We start from the raw sequence: 25,605 nt of genomic DNA, 5'->3' as shown, positions 1-25,605 counted from the left end.
GGTAAGAGGAAAATGAGTACTGTTTGGATATTATCTATGCCTTGAATTCCTTTGTCTCCTTTTTTCACATACCTAGCTCTCTTTCACTTACCATAACTTGGAGTTTTTCATTAGTTCACTTGTATTTTTGGTTCCCTCTCTCTTTAGAATGTGAAATCTGGCCAGGAGTGATGGCCTACACCTATAATCCCAGTGCTTTGGGAGGCCAAGGTGGAAAGAATTGTTTGAGGCCAGGAGTTTAAGACTAGCCTGGGCAACATAGCAAGACCCCGTCTCTACACAAAAATAAAAATAGAATGTAAGATGTGAAGGGGGCAGGGTCTGATTGTATTTTTCACTATCATATTCCCAGCACTAATGTATTTGATACTCAATTTAAAATGACTGTGACTGTATCTTAAATACAAGTCATCCTTATTGGTGAAGCATTCTCATTAAATTCATCAGCAAGACTATCAGGTATCACCATTATTTAGCATCAGTTGGGAAGCATAGCCAAAGCAATTAGACAAGAAAATGAAATAAGAAATGTAAATATTAGAAGAGTTGTCAGGGCCGGGTGCGGTGGCTCAAGCCTGTAATCCCAGCACTTTGGAAGGCCGAGGTGGGTGGATCACGAGGTCAAGAGATCGAGACCATCCTGGTCAACACGGTGAAACCCTGTCTCTACTAAAAATACAAAAAAAAAAAAAAAAAATTAGCTGGGCATGGTGGTGCGTGCCTGTAATCCCAGCTACTCAGGAGGCTGAGGCAGGAGAATTGCCTGAACCCAGGAGGCGGAGGTTGCGGTGAGCCGAGATTGCGCCATTGCACTCCAGCCTGGGTAACATGAGTGAAACTCCGTCTCAAAGAAAAAAAAGAAAAAAAAAAGAAAAAAAAGAAGAGTTGTCAGGCTCAGTGGCACGTGCTTGTAGTCCCAGCTACTCAGGAGGCTGAGGGAGGAGGATCGCTTGAGCCCAGGAGTTCTGTAATGTGGAAACGGTCCTCACTCTTGGTGTTTCTTTACCTTTAGATTGTTGAAGGGCATCAATCAGTTAGTTTGCAAAAATGACTCTCAATTTTGATTTATCTGATGTTTCCTCAATGATTAGATTGAGGTTGTGAATTTTTGGTGAGAAAACCACAGAAATGGTATTGTCCTCCATATCAGGAGACCACAATGTTGGTTTAACTCCATATTTTGATGATACAGTTGACCATTTGGTTAAGATGGTGTCTGCCAGATTTCTCCTGTAGTGTTATTACTTTTCTCTTTGTAATTAACAGGTAATCTGCAGATACTTTGAGATTACTTTATTGGATTTCTCATGAAATTTTCACTACATAAATTAAGCTTCCATTGATGGTTTTCTAATTCGTCATTCTCCTTTTATGTTTATTGTTTGTATTCTATGAGAAAGAGATTTCCAGCCAGGCACGGTGGCTCATGCCTGTCATCCCAGCACTTTGAGAGGCTGAGGCAGGCAGATCATGAGATCAGGATATGGAGACCATCCTGGCCATGGTGAAACCCCTTCGCTACTAAAATACAAAAAAAATTAGCTCAGTGTGGTGGCACGTGCCTGTAGTCCCAGCTACTCGGGAGACTGAGGCAGGGGAATCACTTGAATCTGGGAGACAGAGGTTGCAGTGAGCCAAAATCATGCCACTGCACTCCAGCCTGGCGAAAGAGCAAGACTCCATCTCAAAAAAAAAAGAAAAAAAAAATTCCTTTTTCCTTCATTTGGTTGTTTATATTTGAGTGTACTCTTTGATTCTTTTATTCAACTCATTTTATTCAATGAGTTATGATCCATTATTATATAATAGGATTTTTGACCTAATTTCAGCTTCTTGTAGTGTGAATTTTGGTCATACAGAATTTCTCTGCCTTTAATCTTTATCTTCCCGAGCTTTCAGGCAAGTCATCTTATATACCTTTGTTACCAATTCATTACACTCTAAAAGTTTCCCCCACAAAAAAAGCTTTCCCAGACAAAAGTCTGCTTGATCGATTACTTTATTGGCTTGATATATATGAACCACTTGTTTCCCTCTGTTATTGTTTATGTAATATTATTGGTAACATTCTTGTGTTTGCATGTTTGTCCATGTGTGTTGTATTAATGCACATATTACAGATTAAGGAGACTTTGTTTCATGGTTCTAAAATAGATCATTTGATTTAGAGATTAGAAGTTTCTCTGTCTACCAACAGCAAATTTTTAAACAAAGTTAGGTGCCTCAGGTATCCAAAATTTTGAATTTGATAATCTTCAGGTTTAACAACAACAAAAAACCTTACCTTAGCAAAAGATGAGAGGTAAAAAGTGATCAGTTACCCTTTCTTCCTTCCCCAGATTTAGATAGTATTGTAGTTGCAGGAAAGAACAATGCATCAGAAGTAAGATCTCTATCAAAGTCTGAGAATATTGTGTCTAAGAGTTCAGCTATTCAACAAATATGTAGTAAGGGTCTGTTATGTGCCGGGATCTGGGTTAGGAAGTGGCCATATAGCAGGAACCAAACAGTCCTTGCCTTCAAAAAACTAGCATTCTAGTAGGACAACAGCAAACAAACATGATATTATATCAGCTGGTGCTAAATGCTATGGAGAAAAAAATAAAGCAAGATAAGGGAAATATGTCAACTGATCACAGGAAATAAAAGAAAAAAATAGATAAGGGAAATAGTTATTGATGTACTTTCTGATATAGAGTGATTAAGAAAGGAAAGTGAGATGGTAAATATTTGAAGAGATCTGGGGGCAGGAGGATAAGAGGGTTGAGAGAGTGTACAGGCAGAAAGGGCCGCAAATACAAGAGCTGTGAAGTGGTAGAGCGCTTAGCGGACCTGAGGACTGAGGCTTGGGACATATTGCTGTGTTTAGTTATCAAAGGGATGAAGAATCAGCAAAGCAGAAGTTCTTGGAGAGGTAGGAGAGAGAGGTACTTGTTTGCCAGGTGAAGAAGCTGTTTCCAGGAGGAGGTGGTAACTAAGTCAAATTTTGCTGATGGGTAAAGAGAAAACACACTGAGTGCAGATAACTCTTTGGATGTTTTTGCTTTAAAGGGGAGCAGAAAAATGGGATGGGATCTGAAGACTAGTGTGGGACCAAGGGAGGTGTTTTTGAAGGTGCAGGGTATTCGTGTATGGTAGTAGTAGGCTGATGGGAATTTTCAAGTAGATGAGAAACAATTGTTGATGCAGAAGAGAGGGGACAGTAGCAGGAGCAGTACCTTAAACATACGAACAGGGTTATAACAGAATGTACAAAGGGAGAGACTGACTGAGCTCTAAGACCAAACATCATCTACACGTCTAGAGGAAAGGCACAGTGTCAAAGATAGGCACACACAGAAGCCAGTAATGCAAGAGGACCAGCAGAACATCAGCCTCCTTTTTTCCTTATCTTGCCTTGATTTTTCTCCTTTCTTCTCACATCTGTAAATTTTCATATCTTTGACCTTCACTTAAAAAAATATTATTTTTTTCTGTGGTTTGGTGGGAAGGGGGTGTGCCAGTGTGTCTTGTTCCTGGAAGAAACAAATTGTGAAAAAGTTTGAGAAGCTTTGATGTTAGAGGGAAAAACATATCTAGAGAGATTTTAATATCATAGTTGAAAATATCTGAATATGTAGTACATACTAAATGGTAACCATATTTGAATGTTTAAAAGAATTCTCTAGTCTTTTAATTATTTAGGTCTCATTATAATGTAAATTAAAAGGTAGAAGGATTTATCTGGGTAAATAAGTATAGATTTGTGGAGATGTTTTATATTTATCACTTTCCTGATTATAAAAGGAATGTTTGTTGTAAAATATTCAAACAGTTAGATATGTATAAAGTGAAGTAATAAACTCTTTCCCACTCTGTTCCCAACCTTCCAGAGAGAACCACAATAGTTTGTAATAATAATAAGTTGTTTGCTTCCAACTTAGCTGTTTGATTGATTTTCAACAGAAAACTAAGTAAAAACTGCCCACTGGCAACATTAATTTCCAAATCTAACTCATGAGTATTTTAAATTCAGGGGCCTTATAAGTGCATGTTTATTAAACTGCACAGATTAGAACAGCCTGTCTCAGGACAGGACATAAAACTGACCTTTGTTTCTGAATTAAATGTTTCTTTGATACTGAAATAATGAAATGCCAGTCTTAGCTTTTGACTTGTGGGTTTTCATGGTCACTGAACAATAAGCACAATGCAGTTTTAAAGACGTTTGCTCATTTGATGAAATATAGATTTCTACTAAGCACATTATTTGGTACTTTCCTAGAAGAACGAGGTACTAAGAGAAAAGCATGAAGGTGTGGATCATAGTTCCCAGCATGAGGAAAATGAAGAAAGGGCGTCAGCCCAGAAAGAGAACTCATTTCAGCAGAATAATGAAGATGAAAACAAAATAGCCGAGAAACCTGATTGGGAGGCAGAAAAGAGCACTGAATCTAGAAATGAGGTAACCTGTCAGAATATTCCAGCCTTGCCATTTTGGTTTTAATGTAGATTTTGTGGCATTGACATTTGTGTGTCAGAATGAACATGTAAGTATGCCGTACTATTATCAAATCTATGAAAATACCTATATCTTTAAGTTATGGAAGTAATAATTTGATTTATAAACAAATTAGCCCATACAATTGTTTTCTGTGGTTAAACTCAAGATTTTGTGTGCATGGCCGGGCCCGGTGGCTCTGGCCTGTAATGCCAGCACTTTGGGAGGCTGAGGTGGGCAGATCACCTGAGGGCAGGACTTCAAGACCAGCCTGGCCAACATGGAGAAACCCTGTCTAAACTAAAAATACACAAAATTAGCCGGGTGTGATGCCGCATGCCTATAATCCCAACTACTTGGGAGGATGAGGCAGGTGAATCACTTGAACCCAGGAGGCAGAGGTTGTGGTGAGCCGATATCATGCCATTGCACACTAGCCTGAGCAAAAGCAAAACTCAATTTAAAAAGATTTTGTGTGCGTATGTACACACCCCCCTCCAGGACCTTGCTAGCAGGTTTTCCTAATTATGTTTGCCAAGGCAAGAGATGAAGAAATGGTGAACCTAGGAGTCCTCAACCAGCCACATGAACAGGCAGCCAGGCTGGCCTAGTCCACCAGAGAAAGCCGAGGGCCAACCTACAGCCAGTCATCCATGATATCAGCTAAGGCTTGTGCTGAAATCTTTGTTCAGTCTCCTGGCAGCCTGGCTGAACCATTGGGATCCATGGTCCAGTGGGACTACCTCATTGGCTCCTCATTGTCTAACTTTTTTGCGATAGTTTTGCTCTCCTTGCCCAGACTGGAGTGCAATGGTACGATCTTGGCTCACCACAACCTCCGCCTCCCGAGTTAGCTGAGATTACAGGCCTGTGCCACCACGCCCGGGTAATTTCATATTTTTGGTAGAGATGGGGTTTCTCCATGTTGGTCATACTGGTCTTGAACTCCCGACCTCAGGTGTTCCACCCACTTTGGCCTCCCAAAGTGCTGGGATTACAGGCATGAGCCACCATGCCCGGCTCACCTTACTCTTCAGCTGTGAGAAGAGGTATAGAAAGATGAACTCCAGGAGCCAGGCTGAAGGGATTGATTCTTCCTGCAATCTATGCTTCCCCCTCCTTTCATTTAGGCTGTATCTGGTTTCTTTTAAGCCCTGCTGAGGTCCTGCCCACAAGCATGGCAAACAGATGCTCCAGAAATATTCAATAACCACATGACATTTCTACCTGGAAGGCACACCCTTGCAGGTCATGACCTGATGGTTCTCAGCCATCACCTGCTTTAGTGTGTCCCCTTCCCAGAAGGTGGAGTTTAGGGCTGTGTTTTGAATACCTTGGAGGATGGAGAGTAGCATGCCCTGACCCTTTTCAGACAGCTGTCACCATAGTATTCCCAATCATTTGGCATGAAATCGGAAAACAGATTTGTTCTCTTTGCCTATCTACCACTCCTCCCTTGCCCCTCCAGTTTCCACCTAGAACCCCTTGGTGAAATCTAGGGCAGGTCCCATAAATTCTAGATACTCATAAAAATCCCTCTGGCTATCCTGGTGCAGCAATTGGTAAGAATAACCCAATGTGGCTGTGTGCAGCTACTCATGCCTGTAATCAGAGCACTTTGGTAGGGCAAAGCAGGCAGATCACTTGAGCTGGGGAGTTGGAGACAAGCCTGGGCAACATGGTAAAAACCAGCTCCACAAAAATTACAAAAATTAGCTGGGTGTGGTGATTTGTTCTTATAGTCCTAGCTACCTGGGAGGCTGAGATGGGAGGATCACCTAAGCCTGGGAGGTCAAGGCTGCAGTGAGCTGTGATCACACCAGTGCACTCCAACCTTGGCAACAGGAAAAAAAAAAAATGTATGACCCAGTGTGGTTCTCAAGAACACTGAACCAAAAATTAGCTAGGCATAGTGGTATGTGCCTGTGGTCCCAGCTACTTGCAGGCTGAGGTGGGATCACTTGAGCCAGGAAGTTGAGGCTGCAGTGAGCTGTCATCATGCACTGCACTTCAGACTGGATGAGAGCAAGACCCTGTCTCAAAAAAAAAAAAAAAAAAAAAAAAAAAAAAAAAATCCAAAACAAAAGGTACTGAGCTAAAATTCTTCTTCCTTCAGTTTTATGTGGCCGCCTGCCCTGATTTCTTTGGGGTTGACAGTATGTAGGAAATTGTTTCTCTCGACCATGTGATACATTTAAATATTATACAACTCTTTGTCACATGGGCACTTTCTCATTGTATAGGTTCTTTGGAGACTCCTGGCCCCACAGCTGGGAGTCTTTCCCTTGACAGGGGCAAATGTATCTCCACTGCAGCTGGTCCTTTAGGACTCTACCTGAATGTTCAGTGGTATACTTACATCACACCTCTCCAGGTGGCTCTCTGAACCACTTGCTGGCCATCTCACACCTGAAAACATGCCCTTAGAATTTTTTTCAGTTCCCTAACTACAGCTCTTGAATGGTCTCACCTTTTTAAAATGACATCATCATGAGTCAGCATATGCAAAAGTCAGGATTCCTAGTCCTCTGAAAAAGATTCTAAAATCAGTGTTTAAATTGTTCATGAAGGAACAGTCTATAAAGCAAGAACAGACTATCATGAAAAAAGGAAAAGCAGATCTAGAAAAGAACACAAATGAAATTCTAGATATAAAAAAAAGTAGTCATTTTCATTGAAAATTCTGTGAAAGTGGTATGAACAGCTAAAAAAAAAAAAAGGCAAGTTAGAAGGACCTAAAATTATCTAGAATGTACCACAGAGAAGATGCACAGTATGAAAGCAAAACTGAGACAGTGACAGAGAAGAATCTAAGTTACTTCTAATAGGAGTCTCAGAAGAAGCAACTACAAAATATGAAAGATAAGCAAGTTCATGGCAAAATATTTCCAGAAAAGTCCTCAAAGGACTACACAGAGCTCCTAACAAAGTAAATGAAAACAAATTAAGTCCCAGACATATCACATTGAAACAGAACATGAAGAACTAAGGAAAAACAAATCTTTTAAATTACCGGAGATAGAAAAGGTTCATTATAAATAGCACCGAACAAACTTACCAGTAGTAATAAATGCCTTACAGAGTACTGACAGAAAACATTAAACCTGATACTTTTACCATCATTTTAGCGTGAAGGCAAAGTAATTCCACACAGGCCAGGCACGGTGGCTCACGCGTGTAATCTCAACACTTTGAGGCCAAGGCAAGTGGATACCTGTGGTCAGTTCTGAGACAAGCCTGGCCAACATGGCAAAACCCCATCTCTATTAAAAGTATAAAAATTAGCTGGGCATAGTGGCACATGCCTATAGTCCCAGCTATTCAGGAGGCTAAGACACAAAAATCACTTGAACCCGGGAGGCAGAGACTGCAGTGAGCCAAGATCCCACCACTGCACTCCAGCCCGGGAAATGGTGAGACTGTCTCAAAAGTCTCTAAGAACTTTGAAGAGTTATTTCAACTACAAAGAAGCTACACCATGAAGGCCAGGAGTGAGAGATGAAACATCGATGGGTAATGGTTAAAGAAGAGTAAATTTAAGTAGAGACTATAAAAATTACTTTGAGACAAAACCTCATTGTTAGGCTGGAGCTGTCACTCACTGTACCCTCAACCTCCTGAACCCTGGCAATCCTCCTGCCTCACTCAGCTTCCCAGAGTAGCTGGGTCCACAGGTACACTGCCACACCCAGCTAATTTTTATTTGTAGAGACTGTCTTGTTGCCCAGGCCGGTCTCCAACTCCTGGGCTCCTGCTTTGGCCTTCCAAAGTGCTGAGATTACAAGTGTGAGCCACCAACCTGGCAAAATTATGTAATCGTGTAACCAACTGGGAAGGTTGGCTATGGAGGGGCAAAATAAATTGAAACAAAAAATACTAGCCAAAAATTATATGGAAGATGTTTAGGGTAGGAATAGAGATACTGATGAGCTTTGGAGTTTAAATATGCATGTTGAAATACTGAGTACTGTAAGAGAAATAGGCTGGCTACAGTGGCTCACGTCCGTAATCCAGCACTTTGAGAGGCCGAAGTGGGTGGATCACGCATGGTGCATGCCTGCAATCCCTGCTACTCAGGAGGCTAAAGCAGGAGACTCCTTTGAACCTGGGAGGTAGAGGTTATAGTGAGCAGATTGTGCCACGGCACTCCATTCTGGGCAAGAGACCTCATCTCAAAAAATAAAATGTAAAACTTCCAAGGAATAGGGATAAAAACCCAGTGTGGAGATAAGACCTGGTAATCCTTTAAAGATAAAGCCTAAAGCCCCAATCAGTTCAGTTTTTTATACATCTTTGTTTCTCTACAGGGACATCTGAATGGGACAGATATTTCTCTCTCTCTGGAAGACTTACTCCAGTTGCTTTCATCACAGCCTGAAAATTCACTGGAGGTAATTGGAACCTTGGCTTTTATCCTCATAGGAACTTAACTGCACTGACCTTTTAGTGAATATAGCTCCTTTACCTGAATGACAAAGGAATGCTCATTTTTACAGAAGCACTTCAACTTAAAATTAACCAAATAACCAAACACGTGTAGCATTCCTCTTCCTGAATAATCCCAAAGGTATAATCAAATATGGACCAGTCATGGAACAGCATGTAGATTTCTCAAAAAACAAAGTCAAACTATCATGTAATCCGTCAGGCATTTATCTAAAGGAAAGGAAATCTGTGTAAAGGGACACCTGCACCCCCATGTTTATTGCAGCAATATTGACAATAGCCTTACAGTCTTTTAAACCTCTGCCTTTCACAGACTACTTCACTGTAGCTTATTATCCCTGACCCTCCACAATGTGATTGCCAACGGCTAGGATTCAAGTTGCATCTTACTATATAAAGTAGTAAATTACAAGACTGTAATATTAGATTTCTTTAATAACAAAATCCAGTCAGCTTTTATACTAATCAATCTTAATTTCTACATTATGCGGAATTATTTACTTCAAGTCTAAGTATTCTGATTAGGACTCACACAATTGTATTGCCTGTATTTTAACTAGGGAGTTACTGTCAACAGTATACCCCTATTAAACACAGAGGAACTGACAAAAGTGAGGAAGGTTGTGTTAGGTTATAGGACTGCTTCAGTAGAGCTATTTATGTTTAAAGTGTTTCTCCTTTGTTTTTCAGGGCATCTCACTGGGAGATATTCCTCTTCCAGGCAGTATCAGTGATGGCATGAATTCTTCAGCACATCATCATGTAACCTTCAGCCAAGCTATAAGCCAGGATGTGAATCTTCATGACGCCATCTTGCTTTCTCCCAACAATACATTTATAAGAGAGCCAGTAGCAAAGACTTCACAGCCCCAAGAACCATTTCTGCAGTTTCATTCTCATACCACTAATCCTGGGCAGACTCCTGGAACTAATTTGACAGGATATCTCCCACCTGTTGACAATCATATGAGGAATCTAACAAGCCAAGACCTTGACTTAAATATATTTGATGAGATAGATCTAATGTCATTACTCGCCACAGAAAACGACCTGGATCAAATCGATATTTCTCAGCTTTTTGATGAACTGGATTCTGAATCTGGCTTTTCTTTGGATTCAAGTCACAACAGTACCTCTGTCACCAAATATAATTCCTCTCCCTCTGTGTGTGATGAAGGTGCTACAGGTTATAGTAGTAACTATGACTTAGGTGCTGTAGGAGGCTACTACCAAGAACCCAGTAAGCTTTGTCACGTGGATCATGATTCTGGTTTCCATGGGGATCTTACATTTCAACACATATTTCATAACCACACTTACCACTTAAAGCCAAGTGCACCAGAGTCTACTTCTGAACCTTTTTCATGGCCTGGGAACTCACAGAAAATAAGGAGTAGGTACCTTGAAGACGCAGATAGAAACTTGAGCCGTGACGAACGGCATGCTAAAGCTTTGCATGTCCCTTTTTCTGTAGATGAAATTGTCCACATGCCTGTTGATTCTTTCAATAGCATGTTAAGTAGGTACTATTTGACAGACCTACAAGTCTCACTACTCCGCGACATCAGACGAAGAGGGAAAAATAAAGTTGCTGCTCAGAACTGTCGTAAACGCAAATTAGACATAATTTTGAATCTAGAATATGATGTATGTAACTTGCAAGCAAAGAAGGAAACGCTAAAGAGGGAGCGAGCACAATGTAACAAAGCTATTAACATAATGAAACAGAAACTGCATGACCTTTATCGTGATGTTTTTAGTAGATTAAGAGATGACCAAGGTAGGCCAGTTAATCCAAACCTCTATGCTCTTCAGTGTAGCCATGATGGAAGTATCTTGATAATACCCAAAGAACTGGTGGCCTCAGGCCACAAAAAGGAAACCCAAAAAGGAAAGAGAAAATAGAGAAGAAACTGAAGATGGACTCTATGTGAAGTACTCATGTTCAGAAACTGACTCTTTGAATCAGAAACCACTGAAACTTCGTATTATAGTACTGCTACTTGAATAACTCAGGCTGTGTTTTGAAGCTTATATGGACAAATGTTTAGGACTTCAAGATCACACTCTTGGGAAATCCAGGGGAGCCACAACCCTTCACAAAATTGTCCTAATTACATTGTATACAAGATTCATGAATACTTATATTAATAAGACTTTCCACTTTGGCAGCCATCCTTTTTAGTAAATTACTTCAAAAAGAGCTAACACTGGGGATGAAATTAAGAGGTATTTCGGTTTTTAAAATGCGGAATAGCCTTACTACTTTGTTAGCACTATAGTGAGCTTTTCAAACAATATTTTAATCTATTTAACTTATAAATTTTGCTTTGTGGAAATAAATGTATTTGTATTAAAAATTTTTCCTTTTTATACAGAAATCTAAAGCAGCAAATTTACCTTTCCTTCCCAAAATACCCACAATTAAGGAATATAGGTGACAAATAGAGCATTGTAGTGATTTTCAAAACTTAACAAATTAGACTCAAGCCAAACTGAAGTCACATAGTATGCCCAAATAAGGGAGATCCACCCCCCCAAATACTTAATACACAGAATACTATGTTAGAGTGCATTGAATACCAATAGTTGCTGGTAGTTTAAGCCACAGGCCTTCCTCCTGTAACCAGAGAGAATGGGCTACCTGCATAAACAGAACTCCTTAAGCGTATATTAAATCCATAAAATCTGATAAGTAGTAAAGCTAGCCTGAAGGGATGGTCTCACATAATACTGAGATCTCACCAGATCGTTAGAAGCCATCTAAACAAAACAGAAGAGTCAAAAGACAGTGAAACCATCTAAAAAACTATTTAAAATGGGTAACAGCTATGGGGGAGAGGGAAGAGGTGAATTTGAAAATAAACCAGGGTAGGGTAAATTCTAGAAATAATAGCATTTGAAATGAAAACCTAACAAGTTCATTGGCACAGTAAACAGAAGATTGTGAATTTTCTGAAAACAATGACCAAGTTTGGGGAACATTAAAATTTTAATCTGTACTATTAGTCTAATGCTTATTATCCAAATTTTAGAATAAAGTCTCAGGTATTTCTGCCACAGGAATTCCTGACAGTGTAGACTATCACATAAGTATCCTGGGCTAGGAGTGCAGTTTATATATACAGTCGGATTTTTATGATGAAATTTTGTTCCAAAGCTGCCATTTTGCCAGACATGCTTCTAGATACAAGTATTGTACCTTCAATGACTCATGGTGTTCCTGACAAGTTGCTTTTTGCAAGGGAGTACTTCAGATGTCTTAAGCTTCATGTTCACAATTTAAGGATACATATAAAACATTTCAGTCCATAGCAGGAAGTTTTACAGTACCAATTTGTTTCAAAACTAAGTGCAGTCACATGAGCCCCTGCTTATCAGACAGCATTCTTTTCAAGCCTCTATAAGGAACATACAGTGGAGAAAATGCTTTCAGTCACTGGTTACTGAGGCTGAAATGCAGTGGTCCTAATCACAGATCCAGCCTTGAACTCCTGGACTCAAATGTCTGCGGCAGCCTCCCTAGCAGCTCAGATTATGAACCATGCCAAGCCCTAAGCTTAAACCGTAAGAAAACTTCCATACAGCACACACGAATTCAAGTAACTGCAAACAATATAAAGTGATTGTCTCTGTACTGAATTTTTCACTGTAATGCAGCATACTATGTACCCAGCTTTCTACCAGTATTAAGTGACCTATACTCACTCATGAGATATGCTTAGGTCACGTGCAAATACATTTCATAAAACGGGCCTAAAGCATCCATATTTTGGTATGGTGGTGGTTCCTGAAACTGATGTCCCCCTCCCCCAGAACAAGGGACTTCTGTGCATTAGGAAGTCAGCTTCACAAGATCTAAATGACTATGGGCTGGTTTTATGATACAACCCCACCTTCACCTTAACATGCAGGATTCAAGGCATAAAAACTGGATGTGCTTGCTTTTGTATCATTGACAGTCCAGTTTTAAACATGAAATTCCACATTAGGTTTCTAGTGCAAACCAACTAGATGACAAAGCCAATGACCAAAAGCTGACAACTGCTGGCTAGGACTCTCCACATTACCTACCTAGTTGAGTAGTCTTGATTTTATGAGTAAGATAAAGACGACCCAAGTGGGACACTTTTCCAATTAAAATTCTCACTCGAGCTTCTTCACAAGCATTATCAGATTTTAGGCCAATTGTATAGAAACTCCAAGCAAACGAGGCCATCTAGATTTCTTGAGGTCCCCTGGTCTCAGAGCAGGCTTAGGTTCAGCAGATCTTCAGAACACAAAACAGCAGCAGCATACAAGTTTGTGATAACAATCTTAACTTTCCTAAATGCACTCAAGTAGCTAGAACATTCTTCCCCCATCTCAATCTTTGAACCATTAAATTTGTTCTCCGGTAAATCTGCACACCTCACTGGTTATCCCTCAAACCCCCTCCAACACCCCAAAACAAGCCAATGTTAGTTTCATTACTAAAATAATGGAAATGTCAAAATTGTGTGATCAACCATCTTAGTACATTAGTTCCAAATCTTCAGCAAATTTAAGCAACATGCACACTCCAGGTGTCCTGAAATACATGCCTTTCTACCTTTTGCACTTTTCAACCAACATTGATGAACTGAGACTTGTTGCCTTACATTGTTAGTTTTTAACACCTAATGAATATTAGGTCAAGCCGATTTAAACCAACTCATTTTGCACTGATCTACCAAATTAGACTACATGGAAAACCTTATACATACAGATCATTTCACAGAAGTGCATAAAAACTTAATAAGGGCACCTCGAGTGTGGCAGCCAGCATCTAAGAGTTCCCAATGATCCCTAGCTGCTTGGTAATTATACCAGTGGACAGAACCCTCCCACCACATTCTGTAACCATAAAGGATGCAAGATGGCATGACTATGTTGTAGTGTTCATTTTACAGCTTTTCTTGCTTTAGTCACTCACCAAGGGAAGCTGACGGCATTAATTTTTCAGCCCTGTTAGTATGCCACTCTGGATATAAAAATTCTCCAATCCTAGTTTTTGGTGATTGCAACCTTGAGCTTTACCCTGATTCAGTTAACTTGCTCCCAACTGCTGACCCATAGATGAAGTTTGTTTAGAGAAACTGCTAAGTTGTTACACAGCAACAATATAAAGCCCTAGGCAAAAGGCAGCCTTTCTTCATTTAGGGTGCTGTCTCAAGGCTGCCACAAGAACTATCTTAAACTTCAAGAAACGGCTCAACACACAATACATACAAAAAATAAGCCTATGTTGAACATCCAACATTACCCTGTTTCAGTAAACCCTCTTTAAATCAATTCATTTCAGCCTATTGTGCATTACCTAATTCTCCCCTATTTGTGTGATATTCCCTTGACCGTGCTGGATCAGAGTTGCTATTTTGAGGTTGTGCATACTATTAACTTGATGTATTCTCAACGTTCAACATCTTTGTACATCACACATTTTTAAACCTTCAAAATTAACTTTCTTGGAGTTGATCTATTTGTACAAGTCTAATTGATTAATTCCACTACTATTTCAAATGCAAAGCTGCTTTATACTTGTTAGCTGCTGTTAGTTTGACTTACCTGTTAAGATACCTCAAATTATCAAAACCAAAAGAAATTACCATGGAATCAATTAACTTGGCCCTTGTTATTTGTTTTGGTTTTCTTAATTCAGGTAAATGTCCAAATAAACACCGTTATTTAAAAAGCCTTTAAAAAAAAAAAAAAAAAAACAAACCAGATACTCATTTACTCAGTGTAAAACACAATAAAACTAATTGACATTTGACAATCTAGTACATATTTTAAGCCTCAGTGCTTTGCAAAAGCAGTTAATCTGGAACACTCAGGCAGGTTAATTTAAAATCCATGATTTTCAAACGCCAAGTACTGTTAAACATACAAGGTAAAGCCAGGAACTTTAGGAGTACTCAAACGCTGAATATACAGTGCATAATGAACAGCATTTTATTGGGGACAGCCAATAATGTCCACAGTGCTCTTCTATCTGTAAATATTAAAAGAAAATATGCATAGCTTTGTGAAACTGCTTTAAAAAATTTAGGGGATGGTGATCTTTTAGACAACCAAATGTTTATAGAACAAGATTCACACATTTTATGTGTAAACATTACACCAAATATTTGGATACAAAAGTATTTATTTTATAAACTTTAAAATAGAATTTTAATCTGTCTACTCACAAAACCTAATTTAAAAACATGATACATTTATCTCTCTAGCCAAGTTGATGTTACTGTTTTACAAACAACACTCATTTTGTAACCGTTTTATATCAAGAACCTGAACTAAATGTTTCAGAAAACATTTCCCTTTTATTTTAAAGAGTGCTTTTTAAATGAAGGCACAAACAAGAACTACTTTCAGATGGTACAGAATTTCTTATTTCTTGAAGACTCTGTGGTTGACCACTTCTTCATTAGTTACCTGCAGCAAGACACCTTCCTGCCAAAGGAAAAAAAAATTATCTGAAGAAGTTTATCATGTTTGTCCAAAAGAACCTAACAACTTCAGTGGTGGTCTTAGGATCAAAGAAGACTCACTGGTGCACATAGTAGAGTAAGCCCTGAATATCACATTCCTGTAAAGGCAATAAAGCCAGGCAATCAAATTGATATCTAAGCAATGAATCTTAACAGCCAACCTACAACTTCCTCTTCAGGGTAAGACACTGAACTACAATTACCACATTTAACCCACCTATTTAGTACTGGATACATACAGGCTTCATAATGTAGACAGACACTTCACTCAAGTATGAACTATTATCTGAAAATAGATTCAACCATTTTGACGCTACCTTCTTTCAGTCTCATCCTGATAAGCATGTACAGCTAGAACCGTAAATAGAACAAATGTCTTTAATAAAAACCCCTGGTTCATTCAAAATGTTTGATCCAAGAAATGTGAATACACAAGGGTGTAATGATGGGAAATCTCATATTTATTCAATTTGCAGCCTAACTTTTACCTACCATTTTACTACCAACACCACTGAAGGAACCAAGAAAAGCTTTATTAATGATCACTTGGCTTGCCTCAGCTGTTGAAATGAAGCACTTTACAGTCTTTGTGGCAGCAGAATATACTTGTCCATGGCTCATATCAATGCTAAAATTCCAGCAGGGAAAAAAATGATATGTTAAGCACCTGAATCTTCACATGGAGGGGGAGGGGGGGAAAGGAGGAAAAAAAGGGAAAAACAACCAAAATAATTTAAGTAAATGACAGATTGGAAAACAGGGTTTATAAAAATTCTCTTGAGTTTATGAATTGTTAAACTCAATTTATAGCTATGTTAAACTACTTAAGAACCACTATACTGAAAGACCATTGAAGAATATTAGTTTATCTTTTAGGGAGGAAAATTAAGAAAGGAAAAGTAAATAAGATCTTACCTAAAGAAGTTTAACTGAAGCTTAGAACTATTTTGCTCTACACCCTCAGCTTTCGTTGGCATCCTTATAAACTACTGTAGTTAAAGTTTTGTAGAAACAGCACAGTTTTTTAAGACTGGCTGAACTTAGTAGCCGTCAAGAGTTCTCTTGTACTAGACCTGTGTCCCTGAAGAGTACCTCGCTGGGGTTATTTCCTTTCCTTGCATTGAAGAAGCAGCATCTAAAAGATCTAAAAAGGTGTTTCTCCTTGCAGAGATATCCCTTAAGTTATCTACATAATTTAATCCTGATGAATTGCAGACAACACACTTATATCTGACCAGCATTTATCTTACACAAATATAACAACAGCTTTGCAACGAACCTTAATTATACTACCCACTCCTTAACTTATTTAAAATAAAAAGTCTATAATTACACAATTTCCTTTAGAATTATTTTATTAAATCATAAATGTACAACAGCTTCTTAACTCTACACACGCACTTAAATTTTTTTAAAGGAAAAACGTTATGTCTTATTACACCATGATCCTGGCTAATAGCTTTTCAAAACTTTGAGAAAAATCTTAAAAAAGGTTTCACATGTCACCTGAAACTTACAAATTTAACATTATCAAAGAAGGAATGCTTCTACACTCTTACAAAGACCACTAGAAAGAAACAACAATTAAAAAGCTAAGAAACTGTCTCAAAGGCATTTTTTTTTTTTTTACAATCCTTCCTCCACAGTAAGGTAATGTTATTAAATAATCCAATCCATTCACAAAATGGCTCTCTGCATCTGCTCTGGTGTCTTCTGCCATATCACTGCATATTTATGCATGACTGAGATAAGAGTTTCCTTAACATTGTTATTTCGATAACCTGAAGCTGTTCTGTTACCTCTGGGCTCTCATCCTCTCCTATTTATACAGTGAAGCCTGTTTCAACAGAAGTAAAGAGTAAAAAAAAAATAGGTTATGAAATTATCCATCTAACCAGATTTTAAGGAAAGATAACATGATCCTAAAAAGCTTTTACTCCTGCAGCTAGGTCTCCCAAGATAATAATAATTGTAAAACTCAAAAGCTACTTACCCATGGCAAAGAGGAAGAAGCTCAATATCGGCTCCTCCCACCATAACCCCCACTTCCTCCACTGCCTCCTGGACCATAGTTTCCTAGAATTGTTGGAACAGAAAGAGAAAACAAACTTAGACTTCCCATGATCAGCCTACTACAGCTGATTCTATTTTATATCTATCAAATCTTTAAAACAAGCAGATCCTAACTTGGGCAGCCAGTTAGCAGAATTACTTTGTGGCTGACACTATTCTTTTCAATAAAGGGTTGGTCCTCTCACCATCATTTGCACTAAGATTTTTTAAAGTACATCAGGCACAATACAGAAAACATATAGTCCTACTAAAAACCTTAAGAATAAACTAAGCAATGGTTTGAATCATGGTTGAAGTATTTAACTTCAAAGACCCTCATAACAAATTTATACCACTTGCAATGCGGGTTGCATTTTTACTTGGCTGTTTATGAGGCCCTACCAGAAACTCTTTCAACTACTGAACATTCCCACCTCCAGCACCCCTAATCCCAATTTGATGTTATAATTACTTGCTGAAATATTTCTGGAAACTTACGCATTAAGGCTGAATGTGGAGCACTGCCCAAATACAAACTACTTAGCATGGTATCTTCCCTTTAAATCACAAAAGGCTAATTCCTTAATCACAAAAACCTGAAAATCTCAATTTTTAGTTATAAATTACCTCCACCATATGGTCCCCCCATGTTCCTGCTACCACCAAAGTTTCCACTCTTCATTGGACCATAGTTAGAAGGCTGCTGGTTATAATTTCCAAAATCATTGTAATTTCCACTTCCGTAATTTCCTATAAAAAAATTGGAATACTACCATAACGGACCGCAGAACAATACAAACATTAAACCGATGATACATACTGACTATTCAGGCCAAAGTTCCCACAAAAACAAATAAAAGCAAGCACTTATCTATAACTTTTAAGGGCCTCCAGTGACAAATATTGTAATAAAAGACCAAATGTTACAAAACCATTGATTCCACCCCCAATTCCCAAATAATGGTTCTTATAAATTCCCAGATAATTGCCTGTGAATTTATTACCTCCTCCATAGTTGTCATAACCACCTCCGTAGCCCCCACCCTGGTTGCCATATCCAGGTCCTCCACCACCATATCCTCCTCTTCCTCCTCCATAACCAGGGCTACCTCCAAAATTGCCACCTATTATAAAATAAGCCTTTAAGTAATCACTTAATATTTTTAATGACATTCTTAACCATCTCATCACACCCATTTACAGCTTTCCAAAAATACACATTTGCATGTGAAACATTCAGTGAGATCTCTCTAAAATAGCTTCAAGGACTGAATACATACCCTTGGTAAACATTTGGTGGCTGGGGTGCCTACCCAACCAAATGGATAACACCATGTCTACACTCTGAAAATACCTGTATCGCAGCAGTTTTCCCTTAAAACTAAGTATCTTAAGGTTACCTTTACAAGGTATCTTGAAACACTGCATGTATATTTTGGCTAACGATTGCGAGGCTAGACTAGCAGTGTGGGCTCAGGGAAAAGTAAAAGAGCACCTCCTCTTACTAGCCCAAAGATAAAAGTTTCTATTATGTCTACGTACGAATTACCACATCTTTCTTAAAACAATGTTCTCAGCTGGCTGTGCCTGCCTGTAATCCCAACAATTTGGGAAACTGAGGCAGGCGGATTGCTTGAGCCCACGAGCTCAAGGCCAGTCAGGGCAACATAGCAACCCCCCCCAACAAAAAAACCAAAATTAGCCATAATGGTGGCACACCCTTGTAGTTCACCTACTCAGGAGGCTGAGGAGAGAGGATGGCTTGAGGCCAGGAGGCCAAGCTTGCAGTGAGCCAAGATCACACCACTGCATTCCAGTCTGAGAAACAAGGCCAGACAGAGTCTCAAAGAAAGAAAAAAAAAAAAAAAAAAAAACAACACTCCACTAAATATGTTCTTTACTGTATCCTAAATAGAAGTGGGAAAAGAAAAATGTACTTTCACATAATGCAAAAGTTAAAAAAAAAAGCTTGGGGGCCGAGTCTCCAATTACTTGTAGTTAAGTACAAGAATTCAACTTTCTCTAAAATTTTCATTACAAAATGCAGGAACACTGAGATACAGTACCTAGTCATGCCTAATGAGTGGCAACACCAGAAATCAAGTCTATTACCAATTCATAGTTTTAAAAGTCCCTTATCACTAAATCTGTCAGCATGTACCATCCTTTTCTATACACGAGTAAAACTCAATCTTTACAGATTACTTCACTCATGTTTAACCGTAGTTCACACTTGTATCTGCAGCCAGGAGCACACTAAATATTTTTGAATATTTCCTCAGAAAGCTATCCTGGGATGCTTGTCATCTAAGTGTTAAGAGACATTTTGTATTTTTCTCCTACATATATTCTCCCCCTTATGTTTTACTCTCGGTTAAACCCAGTATTCTGTACTTTTCCAGAGAAACACAGTACAATATTTATCTAAATCCTACTCAAGAGATGGCATCTTTATTTTTTATTTAAAATGGCACTCTAAAGGCCAGGTGCAGTGGCCAACACCTGTAATCCCAGGCCTATGGGAGGCCAAGGCGTGCAGATCTCTAGGTCAAGAGATCAAGACCATGGTGAAACCCCGTCTCTACTGAATACAATTAGCCAGGCATGGTGGTGCACACTTGTAGTCCCAGCTATTCGGGAGGCTGAGGCAGGAGAATTGCTTTAACTGGGAAGTGGAGACTGCAGTGAGCCAAGCACACCACTACACACCAGCCTGACAACAGGCCGGAGACTCCTTAAAAAAAAGGGGGGGCAGGGCACTCTAATTCCTTAGTAACTGCTAAACCAGCAAACTACTGGAACACTATTGCCCAAGCTGTTTATAAAGGATAACAGAAAATACTTAAAAACTCTAAGTATAAAATGAGCCAAACATACAACATGCTGAAGTATTAATCACATAAACCAAAATGTAAAGGAAACTGACCTCCGGGTCCTCCTCCATACCCATTGTAGCCATCCCCAAATCCACGTCCACTGCCATATCCATCTGTTAGGAGCCAAAAAACATTACATTTACTATAAACTGTTCCGCATTACTGAATTTCTAATACTCATTTTTTCAGTTCTCTTAACTCCTCGGCACAGGAACCTCAGAAAAGCACACAGTGTTACCACTCTATTCACAAAACATCAAAGCATAAAAATCTCATTTCCACCTAACTTTTGGACTCTGAACAAGTCTCAATTTTAGAGATTCCATTCCATTCATAAAGAAAACATTTGATGGGGCCAAAGCTTTTCTGATGACATTTTACAACATTAATCCAGATAAATACGATTGTTATTAATAAAAACCCTACTGCCTTCTTTTCTAACCAAGTCACAGGGGCTTGCCAGCATATAATGTATTTGAAGGGTCTTAGGGAAAATTTCGATTTAGGTTGGATTTCCCGTTTCTAATGAAAACCTAATGACATTTAAAACAAAAGCAACATCATCCTTCAAACACTTGTAACTTGAACTCACCAGATCCTCCTCTAAAGTTACTTCCTGGTCCTGGTCCGAAATTTCCTCCGCCGCCACGAGAATCCCCAAAGCCAAAGTTGCCTACAATAAATGCCCCAGTTAAAGCAAGCACTTATATGAATAAAAAGCAAGAAAAAACAGAATTAAAATTACCTCCTCTTCCACTCCTAGAACTTTGAACTTCCTGCATTTCTTGTCTAGACAAAGCCTTTCTTACTTCTGCATTATGACCATTGATGGTATGGTATTTCTGCACTGGAATAAAAAATTGACTCCTTTTAAATTATAGCAACATTGTAGTATGAAGCAACTTTAAAAGTTTACCTTTTAATCAAGTTACAGATATTAACACACAAAACTGAAGACACAGAACAGTACGTTTGTGGTTACAGACACTTACACACGATTTTATCCACAGGATCATGGTCATCAAAAGTAACAAAGCCAAAGCCTCTTTTCTTTCCAGACTGCCTATCAGTAATTATTTCAATGGTATCAATTTTTCCGTATTCCTCAAAGTAATCTCTAAGGTGATGTTCCTCAGTATCTTCCTTAATTCCACCAACAAACAGCTTCTTCACAGTTACATGAGCCCCTGGTTTTCCAGATTCCTAAAACAGTGGTGGTGTAAAAGTCAACCAGAGAAAACACAAACATGATACAAAGCACCTGACCTTTATACCACACTTGTCTCCTATCCATCTTATAATATCAGATATAAAGCAATACCTTTTGGGGACCTAGACTTTTGAAAAATGTTAGCTTAAGAAAATGGTCCAGAAACCCAACACAGCTAACAAGGGGAAAAATCTTGAGTTAAAACTCAATTCATAAATACTTTCTGATGTTCGGTAGGGCAGCATTCTTCATGTTAATTGCACAAGACAGTCATGGTCTGCTTACCTCTCTTGCTACAGCACGTTTTGGCTCAACGACTCTCCCATCAATTGAATGAGGTCTTGCAGCCATGGCAGCATCAACCTCAGCCATGGATGAGAAAGTTACAAAACCAAATCCTCTTGATCTTTTGCTTGCAGGATCCCTCATTACCTTTCAAACCAAAGGGGAAACTTTAGCATTTAATCTCATTATTGTAGTAAACATTCATTGTAATAGATTTTTTTACTATGGTGATGCACAATTTCTTCCATGATTCACTTAACATACAGCTAAACGACTAGTATTTTGACACAATTCAGTAATTTACGTACCACACAATCTGTAAGCTTTCCCCATTGTTCGTAGTAGTTCCTCAAACTTTCTTCTGTGGTTTCAAAGCTTAAGCCACCAATAAAGAGCTTACGGAACTGTTCCTTTTCTCTCTGCAAAGGAAAGCACCATTTCAATTTTTATTTACATTTTTCTCTTTGTATGCAGGAAATTAAATTCTTAAATATGAGGTGACCTGCTGGCAGAGTACCTTTTTCCTCTCCAAAGGAACAGTTTCTAAAGTTTTCTGGGGGGGAGAAAAAAAACTTACATCAAATTTAAACCATATGTTAAACTGCATATTAGTTGTGTTACACCAAAAAATTGCCTCAGCTGATCTACACAAGTTTCAAAGTCATTAATGCTTGATCTAAATTTACTCAACATTAAATAAACTTAAACAAATTATTAAAAAAACTTTCTAAGGAGAAATGAACAAATGTAGACCGTGGTTATCAAAAGATTAGTAAAGATTCTTTACCCAAAAATTTCAACCCTATAACCTAAAACGCAGATTTCTATTTTTAAACACCAGAAAATAACTCTTGGATCCTTGCTTATGAACCAAATTCACGATTCAGTGTCTGCAAAGTACCATTTATTTTCCCTTAACTGCCCCCTCTGGTGGTGATTCTTAAGTACCTCAGCAAAAAAAAAAAAACAAAACACTGAATACTAGTTTTCTCCACATTACTGTTACAAAACATTTAAGCAGTCAAGATATGCATTTGAAATAACCTTAAAAATTACTCAATACATTCACCTGGCATAAACTCTAAGCAGGTTTTTAAAGATACTGAAAGGTGAAGCTTACTGAACTTGATTGGCCATGTAGGAAGACACGGCACAAAACGATTTTCCAAGTCGAAAGGAAAAATCTCAGAGCTGAAATATTTTAATACCTGCAAACCAACAAATATGCTGTACTACATAGCATTGTATTTTGGGCAGTTAAGGAAGAACGTTAAATAAACATGTCTTAAAAGGTAACTAGGTTAAAAACCTCACACGAGAATAAGTCATATATATCCAAGACCAATTGCTATGAATGCATAATGCAAACTTAAGAGTCACTTATCATTGAGTCAAGAATTTTTTATTTCTAGCAAGCGGCATTTATTGCTGCTCTCATCCCAGTTCTACAGAGCTCTCCCTCCATCCACATGTTCACAACTGCTTAAAAAAAAAAAAAGGTGATAAAAGCCAGTTGAGATCTTTTTCCTGTAGTGTTGTCTTCAGGACTCGTAAAAATTAAAATAATAATAATAATAACTGAAAGTATCAAACTAGCTCCCATAAGACACATAGCGGTCTTCGAAATGGTTCCTTGCCAAGATACATATATTGACTTTTTTCAGCTAGCTTTTATTGTCAGTACATATGTCTTTCAAACTCAAATTAAGGATAATACACATCTATAACAAGTCTTACAAATCACTAACAAAAAGCAAAAACTCATTACTTACCTCACAATTTTTCCAAACTTACCCGATGTCCACTATCGGTTATTAACAATGTTATTTTATAAACGTGCTTAGAGTCAAAGAAAATAACCAGGTAGACCCCCTTCGCTTGAGACCTTATGCTTATCAATGTAATGTTCAACCAAGATTGCAAACATAAATGAGAAAAGCAAGTAACAAGTTCAAATACAGAGCGGCCCAGGCCCAATACAATTTTGCATATCAATACACACGCATTACAGGAAGGAGCCTCTGAAGCCATGTTTTAACCTAAGTACGACTAAGGACAAAACACTTTTTACTTTCCTCGTAATCTTTATTCCATAAAGGTCCGGGGATTGGCCCCGTAAAGATTAAACTTCTCAGTAAAAATATTTTCAAAATGACTGACCTCTCCAATTTAAGTGGAATCCTTAAGGGAAGTAAAGGATCCTGACGTGAATATCCCTCCCCCGCCCCGAAAACCACCATTCTCCCTGCCGCTCGCGGCCGAGGGCTTCCAATTTGTGTCTACTTCGCTGGGATTCATCTGCCTTATTAGTAACCGAAGACCCAGATAAAACCATCATTCAAAGAAGAAAAAAAAAAAAAAAAAAAACAGGAAAAATATAAAATGGTTTATTTGTCCTATGGCTGGCGTTGAACCCGGCCCGACGCTCTAAGTGGTGATTATCTTCTCTGAAACTGGGCCTGCGAACCCGGCACCACCATCCCCCCACCCGCCCCGCTCTTCCGTGTGGCTTCCGAACGCAATGGCGCCATTTCATCGAGGGGAAGGCTGAGCGCCTTTAATGAGGTGCGCAGGACTCTAAAGATCCAAGCTCACAAAACACTCCAAATCCACCTCGAAACGATATGAAAACAACCCGAGAAGAGAGAGAAAGAGTTAACCACCTCTAAACCTTGATTGAGAAATCACACTAGAAGAATTAAGTCAGTTAAAAGAAAAACGCTAAAACGAAGGCGAGCCATGAAAATGGCGGCCGCCAAATCCGGTTCCCGGGAGAGAGGGGGAGGGGAAGCTCCGCAGCCCCGCTCACGAGGACCCGCTGCCCGCCGAAAAGCTCGCCGTGAAAACGCCGGAGCCCCCGAAGCAGCGTACTTTAAAAAAGGAATAAGAATTCCCGCCTCCGCGTCCCACTTTCACCCCAGCGGGGCTGCGTCCGCCATGTGAAAGTTTCCCATCCCCCACCCCCCGTGAAGGGAAATGGCGCCGGGAGGCTGAGGGTGGGGAAGCTGTTTGTACGCTCAGGCCTCTGTCAAGACCCTGTTCAAAAACCTAGAGCTCCACTGCTACTGAAGCGGTCCAATTTCGTGCCGCTCTCCCACGGAGGCGGCTGGCCGACTTCTACTGAGGCGCCAACGGCCTCGCCATGCCCTTTCCAATAACTCATTGATTTCAAACCCGTTACCTCCATCGCGGACTCAGTCGCTTCAGCCCGATTTCCCGCAGCCGAGCGAGATGAGAGAGATCTCCGCGGACGAACACGAACCGGACTCGTCCTGGCGCTGTAGTGAGAACTGCCGCTGCTCGAGAAACAACACCGCTAGCGGCACCTCCGCACGGGACCCGACGCTGCTGCTACTGCCGCTAGAGCCGCTGCCGCCGCTTTTCTAGAACCTTCCCCCCCGACTAACGCGTCTTCCTCTACGTCAGGCCGTTGCGTAAACGCCCTAACCGCCGCCAATGGCGGGAAGGCTCTACGCCCCGCCTTACGCCAAGGGCGTACTCCTCCCCACCTCGCAGCTAACGATAGTGCCCGACGTTACTTCCGTAAATGCGCTCAGTGAATTGCAGATGTCTCGAGACCTGCGTGCTATTACCTCTCAGAATAGGGTCCCGCCCCCACGCCTCCCCGCCCCCACGCCTCCCCGCCTTGGGCGCAAGGCAGGTGAGAAACGGTCGCGCAGTTTGAAATTAACGCCGACGGGAGGAGCTTAATCCGCAGCCCGGAGGTCCAGCCCCCTCAACCCGGGA

The 25,605-nt window shown here is 39.6% G+C and overlaps 2 protein-coding genes across 11 annotated transcripts in view; one reads left to right on the top strand and one right to left on the bottom strand.

Moving 5' to 3' along the window:
- The window catches only part of NFE2L3 (nuclear factor, erythroid 2 like 3), a 30,006-nt gene extending 18,720 nt beyond the window's left edge, over nt 1-11,286 (top strand). The window contains exons 2-4 of one of the 2 annotated variants that reach the window (XM_032286948.1): nt 4,265-4,444; nt 8,788-8,871; nt 9,617-11,286. In XM_032286948.1, the coding sequence (XP_032142839.1) occupies nt 4,265-4,444; nt 8,788-8,871; nt 9,617-10,831 (1,479 nt within the window). In that variant the 3' untranslated portion in view covers nt 10,832-11,286. The remainder of the gene's footprint in view (nt 1-4,264; nt 4,445-8,787; nt 8,872-9,616) is intronic. The other variant, XM_032286949.1, reaches the window with a different exon arrangement.
- A 1,286-nt stretch (nt 11,287-12,572) lies between these two features.
- Nucleotides 12,573-25,604, bottom strand: HNRNPA2B1 (heterogeneous nuclear ribonucleoprotein A2/B1). Of its 9 annotated transcripts, XM_032286951.1 has the most exons (14): nt 25,040-25,604; nt 22,376-22,411; nt 22,167-22,277; nt 21,859-22,005; nt 21,356-21,566; nt 21,109-21,210; nt 20,956-21,036; nt 20,414-20,476; nt 18,492-18,611; nt 18,115-18,237; nt 17,429-17,511; nt 16,351-17,272; nt 15,928-16,063; nt 14,882-15,397 (listed from the first exon to the last, which is right to left on the bottom strand). In XM_032286951.1, exons 1-11 carry the CDS (start codon nt 25,043-25,045, stop codon nt 17,450-17,452), a joined length of 1,062 nt encoding a protein of 353 aa, XP_032142842.1. In that variant the 5' UTR covers nt 25,046-25,604; the 3' UTR covers nt 14,882-15,397; nt 15,928-16,063; nt 16,351-17,272; nt 17,429-17,449. The 9 variants fall into 9 exon arrangements, with proteins under 9 accessions (XP_032142843.1, XP_032142844.1, XP_032142845.1 ...); XM_032286952.1 differs by lacking the exon at nt 16,351-17,272 and having other exon boundaries at nt 12,573-15,397; XM_032286953.1 differs by lacking the exon at nt 16,351-17,272 and having other exon boundaries at nt 12,573-15,397; nt 15,991-16,063.
- Between the last annotated feature and the right edge of the window lies 1 nt (nt 25,605).

Source organism: Sapajus apella, unplaced genomic scaffold, assembly GCF_009761245.1.
Source record: "Sapajus apella isolate SASKATOON/1434 unplaced genomic scaffold, GSC_monkey_1.0 scaffold19, whole genome shotgun sequence".
Classification (NCBI taxonomy): Eukaryota; Metazoa; Chordata; class Mammalia; order Primates; family Cebidae; genus Sapajus; species Sapajus apella.
Note: the sequence above shows the minus strand (reverse complement) of the source record. Positions and strands in the feature narration are given on the sequence as shown.